Source organism: Mastigoproctus giganteus, chromosome 5 (assembly GCF_048544385.1).
Source record: "Mastigoproctus giganteus isolate SK-2022 chromosome 5, ASM4854438v1, whole genome shotgun sequence".
NCBI classification, from domain to species: Eukaryota; Metazoa; Arthropoda; class Arachnida; order Uropygi; family Thelyphonidae; genus Mastigoproctus; species Mastigoproctus giganteus.
Window position 1 is genome coordinate 101,995,034 of NC_143579.1, and position 22,885 is coordinate 102,017,918.

At 37.5% G+C, this 22,885-nt stretch overlaps 1 protein-coding gene across 4 annotated transcripts in view; it reads right to left on the reverse strand.

Annotated features, from left to right (window-relative positions):
- MFS18 (major facilitator superfamily transporter 18) overlaps nucleotides 1–22,885 on the reverse strand; it is a 299,997-nt gene that overhangs the window by 49,135 nt on the left and 227,977 nt on the right. For all 4 annotated transcript variants that reach the window (XM_090373372.1, XM_090373373.1, XM_090373374.1 and 1 more), the window contains one exon: nucleotides 14,166–14,200. In XM_090373372.1, the coding sequence (XP_090229498.1) occupies nucleotides 14,166–14,200 (35 nt within the window). The remainder of the gene's footprint in view (nucleotides 1–14,165; nucleotides 14,201–22,885) is intronic.

The window sequence follows — 22,885 nt, forward strand, 5'->3', positions numbered from 1 at the left end:
CATTTCCTCATCCCAACCATGCCTCACATATTGACCACTGAAACAAAAGAATAAATAAATATTAAATAAACCATGCCCACCACTCTGCCGCCAAGGTCACAGCTGTCGGAAAGGCATAAACACTAAGGATTGTGGAGACAATACCTCTGAAAGCACTTAGGCATCTAATGACTATGAAAAGTAAAGGTGGTTGAATTAAATCACATCCACTGTCTTCCTTTTATCAAAATTTCTCATTCACTCGTAATATAATACATCGATGAGTCAAAACATTATGATCAGCAAGTCATTATGCAAATCGAAGCAAATGCAGGTGAACTATGGCACATGCGTGGGTTGGGACACGGTATAAAAACTCAAGAAAAATACAAAAAAATTACATTATTCATTATTTAAATGCATGAAATACATTTCGTTATGGAATCTGAAATATGTACAGCAGGCCCCCATTATAACGTGGTTTGCTTTATGCTGATTCGCTATAACGCTGTTCTTATATTATAACCCCTATCTGACTATAACGCTGTCACAGATCACTATAACGCTCTTTTACAGATTGCATTTTTGACATATTTAACAAAATCGTTTCATTTGATGGAGTCGATAGCTTGAAAATGAATAGCAAAACAGCATTAAAACGTTTTCCACGCCGACTTGAGAAATTTTCCCACGCTCAGTGAACTTTTCTTGAACACTAATTTAATTGCAGTACAGTGACTTGTTACGTAGTTCCGAGATCAACATTTTAAAAAATGATCAAGTATATTGCTTGTAATATTTGCGTTATATGCATTTATCTGAAGTCTAGTCATCACTCAGTACAGTATTAGACATCGTGCGTAACTGACAGTTTACTCGAACATTGTATCATAATCAATGCAACCAACGCAGTTACATTTTCGAAGAGTTAATAATGGCCGATAAGAATGAAAAAGCAACAACATCTGGCGCATGTACGAAGACTATAAATGTAAGAAAAAAGACCTGAATTCGAAAATTAAATTAGATGTTTTGAAGTGAATCGATTCCGGTCAAAGACAAGTGGATGTATGCCATTATTTAGGACTTGCAAGTTTAACTGTAAGAACAATTATAAAACAAAATAAAGAATTAATTTTAGCAGCGAGAAAGATAGCTGTTCCATTGCAAGCAACTAGTGGCTAGGCCGGCTATTAGGATTGAAATGGAAAGACTAACTAATTTTATTAAAAATAATATCCAATGTAGAATTCAGTTAAGTTAAATATTATAGAGAGAGAGAGAGAGAGAGAGAGAGATGAGAGAGATTAGCCAATATAAAGATCTGAAGAAAACTCACCTAAAAAAAAAAAAAAAAAAAAAAATGTGGAACTATTTTAAAACTAGTAAGAGCTGGTTGAATGGATTTAAAATCCAGGGAGAAGCCGCAAGTGCAGATCAAGGAGCCGAAACTTTCAAAAAAGAACTTGTTAAAATTATTGAAGAGGAGTATTGTGTGTTATACTTCTCAACAAGTTTTTAACATAGATGAAGCAGGACTTTTGTGGAAACGAATGCCTAAAAGAAGTTTCATATTGAAAGAAGAAAAAAAACATGCCAGGTTTCAAAGCGGCGAAGGATCGGTTGACTTTATTGTTGGGTGGTAACACTGCGGGGGATTTAAAATTAATACCCCTTTTAGTTTATTTGGAAGAGCGCCAAAGTTCAACCAAAAATCGACACATTTTTCATGATTAAATTTATCAATTAAATTCATGATTTTAATTGGAATTTTAAGTTTAATTTTGATACGTAACTAGTTACCACATAATTATATACGTATGTAATGCAGAATATTTTATATGTACAAATATTTGAATATTAAATATTTTGACCGACATTTGTGCATCTTTTCACTACCGTTTATTATCGATTAGGAAATATCCTATGGCACCGACCGCAACTCACAAATACATATGCCGACCAGGCTAGACAGGTGGGTAAAGTGCCTACCTGGCAACCTAAAGGTTGCGGGTTCGAATCCCGCCTCAGGCTTGGTTCACAGTAAAATGCAAAAACTTTGGGAGGTGCATTATGGCCACAGAAGCTAATGCGCCAACAACTAACAAAAAAAAAAAAAACAAAAAAAAAAACAAATACATATGTTACCTTATGGGAATGCGGTGCTCGCTTAGCACGGATTTACTTAGCGCTCCGTTTTTCCGGAACAAATTATCAGCATTAAACGGGGGTCACCTGTATATGATTGTCAGGGTCTTTTTTTTGAGTCTCCAGTCTGCTTGATTGATCCTGGCAATCATACCTGCATAATTTCTCACTTTCTTTGCCAAGTAGGTCAAAATGTGGATAAAAAGTTAATTTTGAATCAAAGATCACAAGATATTTTAGTTCTGTTACCATTTTTATAGTAGTTGTGTTAATTTTTATTTGTGGACGTCTTCTTATGTCCAAACTGCCTTTTAGAAGTATTTGTTTGGTTTTCTCAGGGGATATTTTGAACATGTGCATTTGTGCCCACTCCTACAGCTGCAAGAGGGCGGCATTTCATCTTTGCTCTACAGCCACTCGCGTGTTACCTTTTACAAGAAAAATCATGTCATCTGCAAAGGCCAGGCTTTCCATGGGGTCCAGATCCAAGGTTAGAAATTCGTCCAGAACAATGTTCCAGAAGAAACGGCCAAAGATTTAACCCTGCAGGCCGCCTTTCTTCACAGGACATGTCAATTACTGGAACTTTGTGTGTACTGATACACTTCTGTCTGTAAGGCAGCTGTTTATTACCTTATAGAGGTTTTGTGGGGCATTTGCCTGGCAGAGTCTCTTAAGGATACTAGGCCACCAGAGTGAGTCAAATGCCCCAGCAAAGTCAATAGAGACTGCCAGCATATATTTTTCCTCTGAGTTTTTAACTGTCATCAGTAGGTGGTGCATGGCATCTTCCATAGAGTTGTCCTGCTTAAAACCAAACTGCTTAAATACATGAAATGTAAACCTGCTTCTGTGTAGTATTGAGCTAATCTGCTATATATTAGTCTTTTGTATATTTTTACTAGTACAGGTAGTAGGGCTATTGGTCTATATGATTTTGGATCAGTAGGGGGTTTCTCAGGGTTTTTGAGAATTAGCATTAGCATTAGTAGAGGCATTTGATGCAAGAAAGCAAGCTTATGCAGCATCAGCCAAAAAACAAATAAATAAATAAATAAAATAAAATAAATAAATAAATAAATAAAAAATAACCACTTCCACTTCACCCCTCTGTTCATTCGAAATACCTGTCCAGCTGAGCCTTAAACTTCTTTAGGCTATCAACTTCCACGACAAGGGATGGAAGTCTGTTCCACCAACCAACCACCTGCTGGCTAAAGGCAAACTTCCTCTCATCTATCCTACATCTGTCTTTTCTCAATTTGAATTTATGCCCTCTCAGGTGATTATTCTGAGCAAAAGGAAGAATCCCATCAGCATTGAGCATGCTCAAACCATTCAAGGCTTTATACACCTCAATCAGATCACCTCGCTGGTGCCTAGTCTCCAGACACTGTAATTTGCAAAACTTAAGCCTTTCTTCGTAAGAGCACCCCTTTGTTCCATTCACCAATCTTGTTGCCCTTCTCTGTACTCGTTCCAGCATCCCTACATCCTTCTTGAAATGAGGCCTCCAGACCTGTATACAGTACTCTAGGTGTGGCCTGACCATTGCCTTATACAAAGGAATAATCACCTCCTTATTCCTGCTAGAAAAATTCCTATATATCGAGGAATTTATTATGGCTACACACAGAGCGTACAAATAAAGAAGAAATATATGAGCTTTCGGCTATATGGTAGCCTTCATCAGAATTAAAAATACATGAATGGCAGTTGGAATGAAGATGTGCACTGCCAGGTGCGTGAGACGCGAGGTTTAATTGTTTGTTGACGTCTGTGGCTGTGACGCATGATGACGTGGCCAGCGTTTGTCCAATGATAGAACTACTGACTCTGTGATCGGGTTGACTTGGCAACCACTGTTCCTGTTCAAGGATTTATCCGAAGATTTTATATTTAATGATTCCAACCAGGTACGCTTTAGGTAATGGTGGGATCTGTCTACCACCACGACATCGCGGTGTGGGTCGATGTCGTGGTGGGTTGTCCAGACATGTTCGGCGATAGCTGAGTGTTCTATATCCGCTAAACGGATCGCTCTTTTGTGCTCCGAGAGACGTTTCTCGAGTCGACGTCCAGTCTCTCCAAAGTAGCAGCTAGTGCAGTCACGGCAAGAGATGCGGTAGACCAAACCGCTCTGCAGAAGGGTGGGGACAGGTGTTTTCACGTTGGAAATAAAAGAACGCAGTTTCTTGCCTGGGAGTTGGATGCACTTTATTCCGTGCGTTCTCAGGATTCTACCGATCTGTTGTGACAGGTTGGGGTAGTATGGGATGAATGCCCTCGTGGATGGCTCGTCACTGTTGGTGTTGTAGCTGGTCGTCACGATGTCACGTGTCTGTAGATCACACCTCTTAAGAGTCAACCCGATCACAGAGTCAGTAGTTCTATCATTGGACAAACGCTGGCCACGTCATCATGCGTCACAGCCACAGACGTCAACAAACAATTAAACCTCGCGTCTCACGCACCTGGCAGTGCACATCTTCATTCCAACTGCCATTCATGTATTTTTAATTCTGATGAAGGCTACCATATAGCCGAAAGCTCATATATTTCTTCTTTATTTGTACGCTCTGTGTGTAGCCATAATAAATTCCTCAATGAATCCAGAGCGCGTAGGCCTGTTTCGTTATATTCCTATATATCATTGACAATACACCATGAGCTACTCTTGCAGCCCGTCTGCACTGCTCAAAAAACTTCATATCTGCCTGTACAACCACCCCCAGGTCCCGTTCATTCTCTACCACTGTCAGTGTAGCACTACAGAGTTGATATGTTGCTCTGGGGTTGCTGTTTCCCGTATGTAGTACTTTACATTTGTCAATGTTAAACTTCATTTGCCACCTCTCAGCCCATCTGCTCAACCTTTCCAGATCCTGTTGCAGTAGCATAGTGTCAGTAGTGTCCTTGACAACCCTGCCAACCTTCGTATCGTCTGCAAACTTGGACATTAAGCTTGATATACCATCATCAATATCATTTATAAATACAGAAAACAATAATGGACCCAATACTGAACCCTGAGGGACTCCACTAATAACATTAGTCCACGATGAGCAGTGTCCATTGATTACCACTCTCTGTCGTCTCCCCCCTCAACCACCCCTTTATCCATAGCAGCAATTTGCCTCTAATGCCACACTGCTCAAATTTGTGCAGCAGTCTTCTATGTGCAACAGTATCAAAAGCCTTTCTAAGATCCAAGTATATAATATCAAAGTTATTCCCTGCATCCAGTTCTTTTGTGACTGCATCATAGTATCCAATCAAATTGGTCAGGCAAGACTTCCCCTTAACAAAACCATGCTGTGTCTGAGCTATAACTGAAGTCTTGTCTAGATGATCCTGCAGTGCTTCTTTAACCAGTGCCTCCATTGATTTTCCGGGAACAGAAGTTAAACTAACAGGTCTATAATTACTTGTGTCGCCTTTTGATCCTCCTTTGTGAATTGGGGTCACATTTGCACATCTCCAGTCCATGGATACTTCCCCTGAGTCCAAGAAAGCTCTCATAATTATGGCTAAGGGTTTGCTTACTTCCTTTGCTGCCTCCTTTAATATAACTGGATAGATCCCATCCACCCCTGGTGCCTTTCTTGTATTTATCTTCAACAATTTCTCCTCCACTTTACTCTCAATTATTACAAGATTCTCTAGCTTACTGCCAGAGTTGAATACACCTCTGGCATTCCCCTCACTGAACAACTCCTCATGTGTGAATGTCGATGCAAAATATTCATTTAGTTTGTTAGCTACCTGAGCAGGATCATCAACAGTTGACCCATCGATATCAAGTGGACCAGTCTGATTCATCCCCTTCACTTTTAATCCTTCGAGGGCATCCACCCTGTCCTTCAAGCTCTCATACAGGCCCATAACAATGCTGAGTTGTCGCCTGATTTCCTTACACTCCTTGCATCGCGCGCACACACACACAAAGACATCCCCCCATGGCAGTATCATGTCCCATACCCGACTGCTCCACAAACATCAAGCAAATAGTGCATTTTAATAGGCTGTGATTCAGAGAGCAACTGGCCCCCTCAGTTCTCCCCTGAGCCACAGCACTCCCATTAGCTTGAGCCTTTTGCTTTGCTGCTCTGTCAGAGTCATGATTTCAATTTAATTTCAATAAAATTTCAATTTCAGTACAAAATTAAAACCCTAAACTTATATGCCAACACAGTTATAACGCTATACAGTCAGTCTTCGTATAACACGTGTTTACAGTGCACGAATTCGATCATACACGATTTATAAATGGGGTAACGATATCTTATATAACATGGACCGAATTCGCTTATGCACAATTCGCCTTTGTGTTTACAAGAAATGGCCATCGAAGGCGGAATCATTCCAACCGAACGCAACACGATAGGAATGAAGAGATTCTGAAAATGTATTTATGCGTTTTATATTAGTGAAGGGGAAACACATTTCACCATAATAACATAAAAACCAACACAATACCAGCTATTGGTATAATCGCAAATGCAATTAGATCGATTTTACTACCAGGTTATAACAGATTCCACTAGCAGAAACGCAACTGGAAATTGTTTTTATTGTTTTATGGTAGTAACCCCTAGAAATGTGCTTTAGTAAAATGTGAAGTGTTAATAGTGTATCTCTGCCTTTACGGTGTTGTTTATTCAGTTGCTACACGGGCGCAGCTTTGTTTATATGTATCAAGCGTGCCTCCTCGTTTTGTAATTTTGCTTTATTCCCTAAAAATGAGTAAAATACTTAAAAGGTGTGAAAAGGAAGTGTCCTGGTGAAGACACTGCAGATTCAGAGAGAAAAAGAAAAGCGATACTGATAAACAGAGGCCGACTGGGTCAAAAATTCTTACCCGGGAAAATTTGTAGTGGCCTCATACTAGCGTTTATGGCCAAAATCACACCGGCCTCCGGCCCACCGGGGTTTCCCCGGTAAGGCTTATGGCCAGTCCACCTCTGTTGATTGAGAAAAAATATGAAATTGTGAAACGCTTTGAGCGAAATGAAAGACCATGTGATATAGCACGTGCTACAGACCTAAATGAGGCAACGCCAAGAATTACAAAGAATGCAGAGAAAATAAAAACAACTTTGATTGCAGGAACAACTCAAAGTGTAATTAAAATCCATTAGATTAAGACACAAAGAATTGGAAGAGATGGAACGGCTGTCATCTGTTTGGATAGAAAATCAAACAAAAAACAAGTTTGCTTACGATAGAAGCAAAAGCATTAGCAATATTTTATTACGTAATAGTCGTAATAAAATACTTACATATTTTATTACGATTATTTATTGTGTTTGGTAATGTTTTGGTTTGTGTGTTCAATCTTGGGTGGCCGGCACCTAACCCTATTTTTCCCATAGGGCCTGTTGTTTATATTGCACGATTTTATATTGCACGAGGGTTTCTAGGAACACAACTATCGTGCTATACGAGGACTGATTCTTTTTATGTTTCAGTATTGAGTGTTATCTATGAAATCCCTTTATATAACTTCCGTATCAAGTTTAGTATTAATTTTTTATTTTTTACTAATTATTTATGTTACATAACCCAAGTCGTTATATGTATAGTTAAAAGTACAATTTAATTGACAATGAAGTTTAACAAGATTAAATGACGATATTATGTACTATACTATACTACATTAAGCTTATGCTATCTATTATCGCGTAACAATGGCGGCAATTACGAACGGTAAACGCGTGGATTTGATACCCTTTCCGATACTAAGTAATACCTACAAAATCTCTATTTAAGTTACTTTAAATTAAGTATCGTAAATAGGAATATAAAGCTACTCTAGAAAAAAAGTTAATATGCCAATTTAAGCTAATAAAACAGAAAATAAATCAGAAAAAACTTCTCTGTTCCAGGAGCGGCAAAAATGTACGTCCGCACAGGCTACCCTCGTTCTCACTACGAATTAATCTGAATACAGCTTTTTCCCATATTTTTGGGAATATACCTTCTGTTAATTCAATCAGGCACTGCTCAAGTAGTAACCAACAGTTCATTATCTGAAGCTTAATTGCAGAAGTAATCCTATTGGTTTGCTTGTGCATGTATTCTTCTAGATAATTTGTCTGGTGATATTTCTGCTAATTTTTTGGTAATCTCAACCTCTAAGAGGTCAAAACCTGGGCATTTATTGTTTTTGGTTTTAGATAGTGCTATTTCTAAGTCTTGTATAATAAACAGCGGTTCAATATTGGCAAATGGCATTATATTCAGTGTTTTCTTTTATAATGTCTAGCTGGGTGGGGGAATGATCCCCAGTTTCAGTCTAAATAATACTGTCTAGGATGTTATTTACAGATTTAGTCCAACACAGGGTTGATGTTCCATCTGGTTTTACAGTAGTTTCTAGAACATCTCCTCTTGGCAGCTTTTTGGTCACTATTTTGTAGACAACTTCCCAAGGGCTATTATTTCCAGTAGTTCCCACCCTACAGCAATCTTTTTTCTTGTCTCTTATGAGGGCTGTATACTGATTCCTGAGAGTTCAATAGGAATCTCTCAGTGCATCCACCTCATTTTGTGGCCAAGATGTTCTGGCTTTGAAAATTTCTCCTTGCCTGGTGCACCCCCTCTCCACTCATTTTCTGCTTTTGCAGCTCAGCTGCTGCATGTTCTGCAAAAATCTGCCAGTTTGCCCTTTTAAGGTTATATCTTTTGATATCCAACAAGGAGTGTTGGGTTGTTTGTAACTGCCTGTTTAGTTTGAAGGTGATGGCTCTATGATATGTAGTCCAGACTGGCGGAACATACCAGTCTGTAATTTTATAGGCTATTGAATTTGTGGAAAGAGTGGCATGAATGTCACTCTCCCACATGGTACTAATAAAAGTTGGTAAGTTATTAGGTTGATTTATCACTTGAAAGTGTGAGGTGGCTATAAAATTGCACACACACACACACACACACACACACACACACACACACACACACACACACACACACACACACACACACACACACACACACTATGATATTTGCAGTAGGTAACAAATTTATAACTGCTTGAAAGTAATCTTTAGTAAGGTTTATGTCTTCACCTAGTCTTGCATAAAGAGATATAATATAGACTGTCCTACGGCACTGGTGATATGGGCACACACTGCCACTGGAGAGCAGAGGTGACCCACCTTTGTGACTGTAAGGTCAGTATTTTTAGCTACTATTGCTGTAGAAGGGACACCTGAGGTGTATTTTATTTTATAGCCTCTTGGGTATCCCTGAACCATAGCCATATGTGTGTAGGGCTCTTGGAGCACCAAGATATCTATATTGTTTTCTTCTAATTTGAGTTTGATCTGATCTACAACAGCTCTTGCTCTTTGAGCATTCAATTGGACGAGATTTAGAGCCCTAGTCACATTTATGTTTTCAATCTGGCCATAGTTGATCCTAGATTTATTACGTTTTACCAATTTTTTTATAACAGGGGCATTTATCATCCCTGATACTATGTGCATAGTCAGTCAATTGTGCAGGTAGCACATTTTGATTGTTGAGACTTATTTTTGCAATTTTTGTAATTGTGGCCAGCTACTGTACAGTGGCCACAAATAGGTTCTTTCTGACTGCAGTCTCTGACAGTGTGACCATATTTATGGGAGTTAAAACATCTTTGGATAGGGAAATGTTCCCAAATCTATGACTGGTCCAGCCAGCATAGATTTTCTGTTGTCCCTGAAATACCTTCCAAATTTTCAGTGTAATTTCTGCAGTTATATTGAGTGTCCATTCCTTTATTTTTTGTTGCCCTTTTCAAAAGGAACTCAACAGCAAATTCATCTATTGTCATTTCGTTGTTAATTTTTTTGAAGTTATACTTCAAAAAAATTAACAACGTCCATATGTCCATAACGAATTCTTTTTCTATTATTGACACAGTAGTCAGAGATTATAATTTTTGGGTTTTTTTCCTTTTGATTTTTCAGGGAGCAAGCCCAGTTTTTCCACCTCAGGATGTTTTTCTATTTTTCTTAGATCTTCTTTGCTTGCTACCTCAATCAGAACTCCATTATATCTAATTTTTCGTATGTTATTTACCTTTATTTCTCTCAGATGAGGCCTCAATTTTATTTCCACTATGTCCTTAACTTTTATGGGTAGAGTCACTTTTTGCTTTTAGAATAATAATGCTGCTTTCCTTGTTTATATTAGGTTGCTTAGCAGCTATTTGTTTAGCTCTAGTTATGTCCTGTTTGCCATTAACCTTTGTGGCTTGAGCATAGGTTAATGTGTTCATTGTTTTATAGTTGTTCTTTTCCTCAGTTGTAATCTCTAATTTTGTTTTTAACACTTGGTTCTCTGTGTTTAATTCAATCAGGCACTGCTCAAGTAGTAACCAACAGTTCATTATCTGAAGCTTAATTGCAGAAGTAATCCTATTGGTTTGCTTGTGCATGTATTCTTCTAGATACACTCTGGTTTCTTTTGCCTGTTTAATAGGGTCAGTCAAATTTGTTAAATAGTCTAGTTTCTTGATTTTTCCCTTTCCGGGCCTTCTTAATACTGAGGAGGCCAGGAGGATAGCTATTGAGTTCATTATTATTTTCTTCATTATTAGGGGAAAATGAAGTTAGTCCCTGAGCACTAACTTCATTTTCAGAGGAGTCTTTTAAGTCATTATTCAGGATTTTTCAGCCATAATTTCTGAATTAAGTACACTTTCGTAGCAATAAGTTGACGGCAGATGTTTTAAGTAGTGATTTGAAGTACTTATTTCTAGTTATTCCACAGTTCAAGTTTTTGAGAACTGTAGGACATCTTTCTTGTTCCAAAAAATACAATTTTAGAAGCTTAAAAAGTTTCAAAATCCTAGTAATTTTTTATACTGAACATGTATATTATCACATATTTCCTTAAATTTTTCAATTCTAATTGTGTAGATGTAAAACTATGAATAAAATTTCACTAATACAACTTCAATATCAACTGGGAGGCATTCTACACAAATACTAATGCAGTCATTGCATGTGTGACACCAATGTACCAGTCAATCACCAATCAGCCAGCTAAAGTGACACCAATCAATTTATTGCTGAAGGTTTTTTGAATTTTATGGAAAACGTTTTTGCCTTTTCTTTGGGAACCACCAAAATTACAATTGGTACTGTCTGCACATAAAGAAATAAATTTTTCATTAGTTTCATATCTGTCCAGTGATTTTAATTATGTTATTATGTCAGAATTTTCACCTGATAGTTGCTTTACACACAAGCCTTAACACCTTGATTTGGTAAAAAATACCTTAAAGAATCAAGCACAACTTTATATTACCATGATTAGAACAAATGAATAAATCTCTGAATAAATGGTAACATAATTTACTTTAGATAAATCAGCTTTGACTAAAGTAACACAGTATGGTCTGAAAACATTTCAAACAATAACTTCCATTTTGTCCTACTACAAGAATACTTTTCATCAAAACACTTTTTGATTAATTCTGAAGTGCAGTCATTTGAACGAAATGAATGGTTATGTTGCACTGAGTGATAATACCAAGTTGCTTCTTTAAGGGCCAAGTGCTTCACTTTGTCATCAGTTTACTTGATGAAGCCCTAACATCTGCTTCTTTGCGTTTTGTTGTCTGCAAATGCTATGCAACTGCTGCTTTATGTTCAGCTAATTTTAGTATTTCCAATACTAAAATTAGCGGAACATTTCTCACACCTGACATCGCTTTCTGTACTAGCTTTTTTAATAACAGGAAACTCTTCCTGCAACTTTTCGTTGAAAACATTTTCTTTTAGGTGCCATGGGGCTAAAAAAAATCAAAATTAATTTAATCAAATTCATGATAAGAGTATCACATTATAAAAGAACCTATTTATACATCAGCAGCACTATTATCCCAAATCATAATTGTTTAAGCCTTGTATGTACTATTTTGAAATAGCAAAAGTGAAATAGATATTTTCAGCAGGAGATAACTAGTGCGAAATTAACGATACCGGTACATTGTGCAAGCCTTTTCCGTGTGAAGCATACTCGCTGCTTTGGGTATGCACTCACCTAATACTATAAAACACTAATGCATTTTAAGTGAGCCATGACGTTAGAAAAAGGAGTATTAGAAAAGGATTTCACGCAATCGACTGTGTATTAAGTGGTTCCATTTATACAATGAAAGTTGTTTGTTTGTTTGTTATTTGGAGCATTAGCAACTAAGGCCATATTGCTCCGGGAATATGCGGTGGTCATCACTTAGACCTTTCCGCATCCTCCGTATTTGGTGGTGACGGGCTCGAACCCCGGTCTAATCAAGAAGCGTGTACTACGCACTGCTGCTCCTTCCCACCAGGCTACGAAGGCGCCTCACACACAATGAAAGTTAAATGACTAAACAAAAATAAAAGACAAAAGTAGGTTTTTGAAAAATAAATAAATCTAAAGGATAGCTTCCTGAAACAAAAGACTGTCCTTTATAACAAGGGGCGTATGGTCACCATACTCACTGCATGACAGAAGAAATAGGGGTTACTGCAGCATTATTCTGGAGACTAAACATGGGTTTTGCCCTTCAAGCTTCCAATAACCAAATTGAGGATACTGCACCAGACAATGAGCATCTACCACCTAGTATTGCCTGGTAACACAGAAAACTGACATTCCTGTACGTGAACACCACACCTCAATCCCTGCTTACATTGGTTCACGACTCGGTGGTCACTTGCAGTATATTAGGTGCAGTGTTTCAGACCTTGCACATGTGGAAAGATATACCCAGGGTTACTAATGGTCCCACCATCAGAAGTGCAAGCAAAGGATATGGTTGTCACTGAACGACTGGATTTCACTGAAATTTGATGCACTTAATAACCCAGAAGTGAGACCTGAACATCAGCTCCATTAGTGTTTAGATTCCCAAGTGACAAGCCCCAGCTGTATCGTTGGAAGAATATGTGACAAGCCTCAGGGACCCCTAAATGTTCTGGTTTTGTAAATAATAATAATAATGATAAGATGTATTTGCTCCCCACCCCATCCAATTCTATCCCAACCAGACAACTTACCACACACTACTTCTCAAATATATAGCAAAGTTTTTGAGGATTATGCTCAGAGACAATAGCACATAAATCACCATTTTTGCATATAGTTCCATTAACAGTGAAACTGAATGCTTTTTTTTTTTTTTTTTTTTTTTTTTAGGAGCATTAGCAACTAAGGCCATATTGCTCCGGGGATATGCGGTGGTCATTTCCTAACCTTTCCGCATCCTCCGTATTTGGTGGACACGGGCTCGAACCCCGGTCTAATCAAGAAGCATGTGCTACGCACTGCTGCTCCTGCCCAACTGGCTACGGAGGCACCGAAACTGAATGCATGGAAAAATTGCAATCAATGGCACTGGACTGTTTCAGTGGACTAGTTTTACTACCAAATAAGCAATTCTTCTTCTTCTGGTTGAAAAATAAATATTTTATTAACTTATCTCTAGTTTCCTAACCTAACTAGAAAAAGTAAGTCTTTACAAACATTCTTAACCAAGACAAAGGCATGTTTTCAAAGGATTGCAGTTGGCTATTTAGTTCCTTGATAGAGGAACTCTCATTTCTTATTTTCTCTAACTTATGTTAATGAAAATCTTACATTCAGTTGATTTAGGAAAATGGGTATAAGGTAATAAAATGCTTGCCAAGCAGTGTAACATTTCATAAAACCATCAAGTACCACGAATGTAATGTGCTGTACCTGTAATTGTGCTGACCATTCGAGATGATCACAAAAAAATGCTAACAACCAATGAGCCATGTACATTGCTTGTCAACATTTTAGCATAGTTTGAAGATGCTAAGTAGTCTTCCAAAAAAAAAAAAAAAAAAAAACCTCTCAGTATACTGTATATCACCAAAGCAATTATTTGAAAATAATATTTTTTATTAACTATGCAAATTCTGTTAAATATCATGTTCATTTTGAGGCCAGGTGGGAAAGGAGCTAAGCCAGACTGTACTATTTTTTATTAAATCAACAATTACTCCAAGTTTCAATAAGTTTTTTCTTACCTCAAGCATTTTTCTAACAGTAATAACTCTCCAGCCTAATATAAAAATAGAAAATAATCATAATCATTGATAACACATAATTTAATGTTTCCAAATAGCTCACAATAATAAGGCATAAAGCAGAATTTATTTAGAAAAAAAATGGTATATAATATACTGATACAGGTAAATATGCCTTATTATAAAAAAAGAAATGGCTATTATTATCAAACTGTTTGTTTGAACCTTAATTATCCCTGCAGTAAAGTAAAGACCTAATGTGATTCAAAAAACGTTACATCTTAGTGTGATTTTAAAAAATAGAAAAAACTTAAGAAGTTCTTAAAGGGAAGTAGAAAGATATAAATTTATAAAAAGATACTGACCCATTGTTACATTTCTTTTTTTATAGTAAACATGAGAAAACGTCAAAAGTCATTCATCATAGTTGTAGTTTTTCATGCCTATGAGAAAAAATAAAACTATGATAAAAATTGATCAAATTTTAGTCAATATAGAATGATATGATTACAATAATGTCACTGTATATAATGACAACTTTACTACAATCAGCATTATCGTAATATCAGTTTAATAACCTGAAGTACAGGGAGATTCTATGTGATAATGAGTGTCACATAGAATCTCCTTATATCAATAACATAACTTTTCCCATATATGTCCCTGTTAATTTGCAACTGCTAATGATACTGTTTGGTATGTACTATCAAGACCTAATCATGAATTTATAAGCTATGGTATAAATGTATGAACACAGATGTAAAACCTAAATTCAGGTACCCCATTTGAGGTAAATTTCTTTGTTAAACCAGGACTTCAAATCACCTGGACATTACCTCCCCCACTTTATCACTCTAATTGGAGAATTCTCTATTTTACTAGAGTGCAGGAAAACATTACAACTTGACCTGTCTTTCTGTTTCCACTTTTGTACATCAGAAGTCAATGTTTAGTATTTTGTGAGTATGATTAGTTTGCTACTTCTCACACATTTGAAGAAGTCTGAGTATGCATTCCATGAGACTGAAGGAATTTCTAAAGTTTTCTTGAGGTGCGACAAATTCAAATTATTATTTAACAGCAGTGGTACTTATTTCTCATATCCAGATATGCAATTGTCCATATTCATGGTCCATTTATAGTGGGGAGAATACTCTCCTGAAGACATTACAAAATGGGAACTGAACCTAATGAAAATCAAACCCCAACATCTACAAATGAGTGGTAGGTGGCTCTTTATTGTGGCAACTAATATGCCATACTGGACTTCAGTTTGGACAGAGTTAGGTGATCCCATAAAAAGTATATATAATCTCCCTAGCATAGTCTGGGCACTTCACTCCAAGAGAACCCTCTGTAGAAGAATACTGACCACAAACTGCTAAGTATGCTGATCAACAATAACAACAACAAAAAAAAAAAACACATCCAGAGCAAAAGTTGCTGTTTCTAAAGGAAATTGATCGACTGATTCAAAAAACGGTAAAATCATGTTTCTAACATGTCTCCACTGAAAGATAAACTGGAATTTTAGTAACTTAGCATTAGCATTAGTTGAGGCATATGATGCAAAAAAGCAAGCTTATAGAGGATCAGCCAAAAAAAAAAAAAAAAATTCCATTTCAACCATTCGGTCACTCCAAATGTTTGTCTACTTCAGCCTTAAATTTATTTAAGCTATCAATTTCCACAACAACAGATGGAAGTCTGTTCCAGCAATCAACTACCCGCATATCTATTCTACAAGTATCTTTCCTAAATTTGAATCTGTGCCTCCTCAGTTTCTAAATTTTAGCAAGAGGAAGTATCCCAACAGCATTGAGCCTGTTCAAACCATTCAAGGCCTTCTACACCTCAATCAGATTGCCTCGCAGGTGCCTAGTCTCCAGATACTGCAACTTGCAGATATTAAGCCTCTCTTGGTAAGAGCACCCCTCTGTTCCTCTCACCAATCTTGTTGCCCTTCTCTGTACTTGTTCTAGCAACTCTACATCCTTCCTAAAATGAGGCTTCCAGACCTGCATGCAGTATTCAAGGTGTGGCCTGACCATTGGCTTATACAAAGGAATATCATCACCTTGTCTCTGAAAGAAAAATTCCTATATATTACTGACAAAACTCCATGACCTGCTCTGGCAGCCTGTCTGCACTGCTCAGAGAACTTCACGTCTGACTGAACAATTATCCCCAGGTCTTTTTCATTCACCACCTCAACAAGTGCAGTACCACACAGTTGGTAAGTTTCTCTTGGGTTACTGCTACCCATATGCGGTACTTTGCATTTATCAATGTTAAACTTCAGCTGTCCTCAACCCACCTGTCTAACTTTTCTAGATCCTGTTGCAGTAGCATACTGACTTTACTATCATTAACAACCTTTGTATCACTGCAAACGTGGACATTAAGCCTGATATACCTTCATCAATATCATTGATAAATACACAAAACAACAATGGGCCCAGAAACTGAACCCTGGAGGACTCCATTAATAACATTAGTCCACCTAAAGCAGTATCCATTTATTACCACTCTCTGCCATCTCCCACTCAACCATCCCTTTCTCCATTGCAGCAACTTGCCCTTAATACCATACTGCTCCAATTTGCACAACAGTCTTCCATGTGCAACAGTATCAAAAGCTTTCCTGAAATCCAACTATATGATAACAAAATTAATTTTTACATCATAGTATCCAATCAAATTGGTGAGACAAGCCTTCCCTTTAACAAATCCATGCTGTGTCTGAACTGTTACTGCAGTCTTGTCTAGGTGATCTTGCATCACTTCTTTAACCAGTGCCTGTCACCATCAAATACGGAGGATGCGGAAAGGTCAGGAAATGACCACCGCATATCCCGGAGCAATATGGCCTTAGTTGCTAATGCTCCTAAAAACCAAACAACAACTTTAACCAGTAACTCCACTATTTTCCCAAGAATAAAAGTTAAACTAATAGGTATAGAATTATTTGTGTCACTTTTTGAACCCCCTTTGTGAATTGGGGATACATTTGCACATCTCCAGTCCATGGAGACCTCTGCCTGAATCTAAGAATGCTCTCATAATTAAGGCTAAGGGTTTGCTTACTTTCCATGCTGCCTCCTTCAGTGTAACTGAATAATTTCCATCTGCCCTAGGTGCCTTTTTTTATGTTTAACTTCAACAATTTTCCCTCCACTTTGCTCTCCGTTATTACAAAATCATTTAGCTCCCTGATAGAGTTTAGTAAACTTCTTTCCTCCCTTTCATTACAGAGTTCCTCATGTGTGAATGGTAGATGCAAAGTACTCATTCAGTTTGTCAGCTACCTGAGCAGGATCATCAGCAGTTGAACCACCAACAATCAAGTGGAACAATCTAATTCGTCCTCTTCCTTCTAGAGTATACAGAGGTAAAGAAGTCTTTGTTGTTTTTCTTTGCATCCTTTGCCAAGGATTTCTTGTAATCGGCCTCCACTTGCTTAATTTCCTTTGTGACTTGATTACAGAGTAGCTTATATCTGTCTTATATAGGCATCTGTGTCACCAGATAATTTATATTGATCCCACGCATTTTTCTTCTCTGCCATGAGCCTCATTAGTTCATCCGACATCCATTTAGGTCTAAATCATTAACAGTATTTCTTAGTTGATATGACAAGTCTAGTAGCTTCCAAGATTAATTCCTTGAAGGCTTCCCATTTAGAATTTACTGTTTTTAACATTATTAGTTGATCCCACTGTATAGAATTTAAAAGCTGTCTGAGACCACTGTAGTCACCTTTACGAAAAAAAAAAAACCCTTCTGTTTACCCTTGATGGTAAATTCATCTTTAAGTAAATCAAACATCAGTAGACTGATCACCTACTGGTTCCTTTATCTGCAAATTCCTAATGAATGAATCATCACTGCTGATAATCAGATCAAGAGTATTACTCCTTCTGGTTGCTCCTCGAACATGCTGGTGTAGAAAACAATCCTCCAATAATTCCACAAAAGCCCTGATAGTGTGCAAGTGACCACCCACAAGTTCCGGTCTATATCTGGTAAGTTAAAATCCCCCATTATAAGACATTCTGATTTACTGCCCCACTCTATTTCTATACACAACTGTTCATTGTACTCATCAGAGTCATTAGACTTATAACACACTCCTACTCTCATTTTCCCTTTCCCAGTGTTTATGTCACACCAAACTGACTCAACATTGCACTGTCTCCCCATGTCAATTTGATGCAACTCCTTAGATTTTGTGTTTTTTAACTAACAGCATAACCCCTCTTCCCTTCAAACCCTGTCTATCCTCTCTGTATACATTGTACTCCCCAAATTCCAATTTTGCACTGCTTGTATCTGTGTGACACCATGTCTCTGATATCCCAACAACACTTGCCTTTGATGTCTGCATCAGCACTTCAAATTCATCAAATTTATTTACTATACTTCTAGCATTGGTGTACATGTAAGTATACGTGCACCTGTTCTTACTCTTAGTTACCCTAACACAGCCCATCTATTTACTTGTTCCATGATGACTCCCAGCAGCTCCTGAAATCCCCAGCAACTTGCTCTCTAGGCTGCTGGCTCATTACCATAGAAGCAGTGCAAGAATCACTTTTGCCTCTCCCTGTGGTTACTGTTAATCTCCTCAACCAAGCTAGCAGTTTTCTGACCCACCTAACACCTAGCATCAGCAAATATTCTTGCACCCTTTCTATTTAAGTGTATCCCCTCCCTGTAGAAGCAGTCTCTCCTGTTAGCAAACACAGATCACACTGAAAAAAAATCTATCCCCATGAGTCTTGCACAATTTCTCCAGGGCCGAATTGGTTGACAAGGCACTTGTCATATACTCCCTCCTATCGTATCTAGGCAGAATTGCAGACACTTTCAAATTTAACCCTAGCTCACAACTTTCTTTCAACATTGACCTTTACTTGTTAAGTAAATCTGCACATCTCTTACCTTTAAGGTCATTAGTGCCAATGTGTACAGCAATATCACCTTTTGTGCCCTTAAAAGATATCTGCTCTACGTCACTGGTCTTTTTGCATAATATATTCCCCGTCTCCCTGACAACAGAGTCACTGACAATAACTAGCTCCTGTGGGACCAGTGCATTCTGCCTTGGAGATTGCCACTGTGTTGCCCGATGCACAGGAGTGAGCTCTGGCATTGAGTTGGGCAGCTGAGAGCTTGATGAGCCCTTCATATTAATTTCCTTGAGGGCATCTACGCTACACCTCAAACTCTCATAGATAGCCACCAGAACATTGAGTTGGCCCCTAATTTCTTCACAGTCTCTGCACCTAGCACACACAAAGACATCCTCCTTGATGAAGAACAGTCAATTTCAAATCTCATACAGTAATACATATGCTATCTTAAAAATGAGTTTTATTCATTTTAAAATACTTTAATTAAACATTCGATTTACTACATATCTTCATATTTACTACATATATTCCTTAGAAATATTTTCCACTCAATTTTTTTTTTTTTATAGTCCATTTTGCTTTCCTTCTAAAGAAACTAGCTCTAATTTCCCATCATGGCAATGTCTCAGTGACCTTGGTACTGCTTTTCCATCATTGATATATCTGATGAAAGCATCCATTTAGTTATAACTTACCTCTCAAATTTTGAAGGAAAAAAAAAAAAAAAAAAAAAAAACTGAGATTGGTATGAAAAAAATTAATATAGAAAATTCAGCAGCCCATATGTTTATGATATTACAGAAAAGCTGACACCAGAGATTCACAATTATTTTCTTTCCTTCTAAGAAATCTATGCACAACTGCTTTAAACAATTGCCAAGCTACTACTTCAGTATCCTATAGCTTTGTTCCAAATACATCATCTTTGAGGGTATTTTTTTTTTTAATGAAAATCACAAGCACAAGAGGTATTTGTCACTATAATATTTAAAATCATGCATGGGTTGAAGGTTGAGAACATGAAAAAAAATATTGTTGACATTAAATTCTGTAGATTTTAATTTTTTGGAAATATGTATGAAGGGAGGTTGTTCCAAAAAACAGAAGTTGAAAGAATAAATCAAGAAGAAGAAAAGTTAGTTCTGCAAGTTGAAGTTTGGCAGTAAAAGGATACCGACTGGTTGCAGCATACGTTTGGACTGGTTTGGAAGAGAGAGCAGGAATTATAAAAGCCAATTCAGAAGAACAGTGCCCATGGAAGTATCTATAGAAAAGGCATGCAGCAGAAACAGAATATTTATGAGACAGAAGGTAGAGAGACTTCATTAGAAATCCGTCAATAAGTAACCTAACTGCCCTCTTTTGAATGGAATCGATAAGTCGGAGAGATGTTTGGGGCACTGCCCCAGACAAAGGAACAATATTTGATGTTATGGCGGATCTGCGACTTCTACAGAGTGAACAGCTGTTTGGAAGAATAATACCAAGAGCGAAAGAGAAAGCCCAGTTTTTTAGATGCAGTAGAAACAAAATTTGTGATGTGCTTATGCCAAGAGAGAATAGAAGTCAGTGAGTAACCATTAATAGAGATATGTGATTTTGTCCAGAAATCTGAATGCCATCGAATATAAGCATAGGAGCAGAAGAATCCTTTTTGTGAAATATAAGACAGGATTGACTTTTGGAAGGATTGAAATCAACTAAGTTATCTTTGCCACCCTGGAGATCAGAATTTGAGGAATTGAAACTGTTTGAGCAGCGCAAGGTTTCTCAAACTGGAAGGGATGGAATGCAATGTGCCATCATCAGCAAAACTATTGGTAGGATTTCTGTTGTGGGTAATGATATATGGCTGTCTTCTAACTTCACTAATGCTGGTGTTTCCCAAGGTTCAGTTCTTTGGCTCAGTCAAGGAACTGAACCTTGGGGAACACCAGCATTAGTGAAGTTAGAAGACAGCCATATATCATCTCCCACAGTGAGGGGAGAGAGAGAGAGAAAGAGAAAGAGAGAGAGAGAGAAAGAGAGAGAGAGAGAGAGAGAGGATTAATAGATTTCTCCATTACTTCAGAAAGAGTGAAGTACAGTCAGTCCTCGTATAACACTACACAAATTTTATCATACACAATTTATAAATAGGGGAAACGATATCATACATAACATGAACCGAATTCGCTTATGCACGATTCGCTTTTGTGTTTACAAGAAATTGCGGTCGAATACGGAATCACCCCAACTGAACACAACACGATAGGAATGAAAAGAAGATTCAGAAAATATATTTATGTTTTTTATATCAGTGAAGGGGAAACACATTTCACCATAATAATGTTATGGTGTTGTTTATTCAGTTGCTACACATGCGCAGCTTTGTTTATGTGTATCAAACGTGCCTCCTCATTTTGTAGTTGTGCTTTATTCCTTAAAAATGAGTAAAAAGGAAGCATCCTGGTGAAGATACTACAGATTCAGAGAGAAAAAGAAAAGCAATATCAATAAACCGAGGCGGACTGGATAAAAAAATTCTTACCCAGGAAAATTTGTAGTGGCTTCATACTAGCATTTATGCCAAAATCACACTGGTCTTCAGCCCACCGGGGTTTCCCCCTCTAAGGCTTATCGCCAGTCTGCCTCTGTCGATAGAGAAAAAAATATGAAATTGCAAAATGCTTTGAGAAAAATGAAAGACCATGTGATATTGCACATGCTACAGGCCTAAATGAGGCAACACCAAGAATTAGAAGGAATGCAGAGAAAATAAAAACAACTTTCATAGCAGGAACAACTCAAAGTGTAATTAAAATCCATTAGATCAAGATACAAAGAATTGGAAGAGATGGAACGGCTGTCATCTGTTTGGATAGAAAATCAAACAAAGAACAAGTTTGCTTATGATAGAAGCAAAAGCATTAGCAATATTTTATTACATAATAGTCGTAATAAAATATGTAAGTATTTTATTACGATTATTTATTGTGTTTGGTAATGTTTTGGTTACAAATGTGTGTTCAATCTTGGGTGGTCGGCACCTAACCCTATTTTCCCCATAGGGCCTGTTGTTTATATTGTACGATTTTGCATTGCACGAGGGTTTCTAGGAACACAACTATTGTGCTATACGAGGACTGACTGTAATTGCAATTACAACAAGTGGATGGTAGGGTTTGTCATCCTTTTTTAGGAACTGGCTGGGTATGAGCAAGTTTCCAAGTAGGGAGGGAAATCACCCGTGGAATAAGAAAGTGAAAAAAGGGGACACAGAACAGGATAAAGCTTACAAGCAAGGTTTTGAGAACGAGTGGAGAAATATCATCAGGACCGTGCACTTTCTTGGCATCAAAACCGTTCAAAATTCTTCCGATATCATTTTGACAGAAAATCACAGGGGGTTTACCAAGATCATTGATACAAAAGTCAGAAGAAAAGTAGGATGCTAGCAAGTCATCGTTATCTTTCGCTGAAGTGGCAATAGAACCATTCGGTTTTGAAAGAGGTAGGAATAGAGATGGGAAAAAGTTGCGAAAAATAGCTTTGGCAAGAGACCAGAATACTCGACTACCATTTGGAAAAGAAGCAAGTTCTCTACTCTTAGCACGTTTGAAATTTAGTTTGGACTGATTGATAACTGTTTTACAATTGTTGCGGCCTTTGGTGTAGGCAGAAAATAAACTTGGAAATTTGGAAGAAAGCTCCAAGTTCATTTTCAGCCATGTTCTATGATACGAACATTGCAATATGCAACATTTATACCATAGAACAGCCTTAGCACCTTTATTGGAAAACCAAGGTTTAGATTAAGGACGA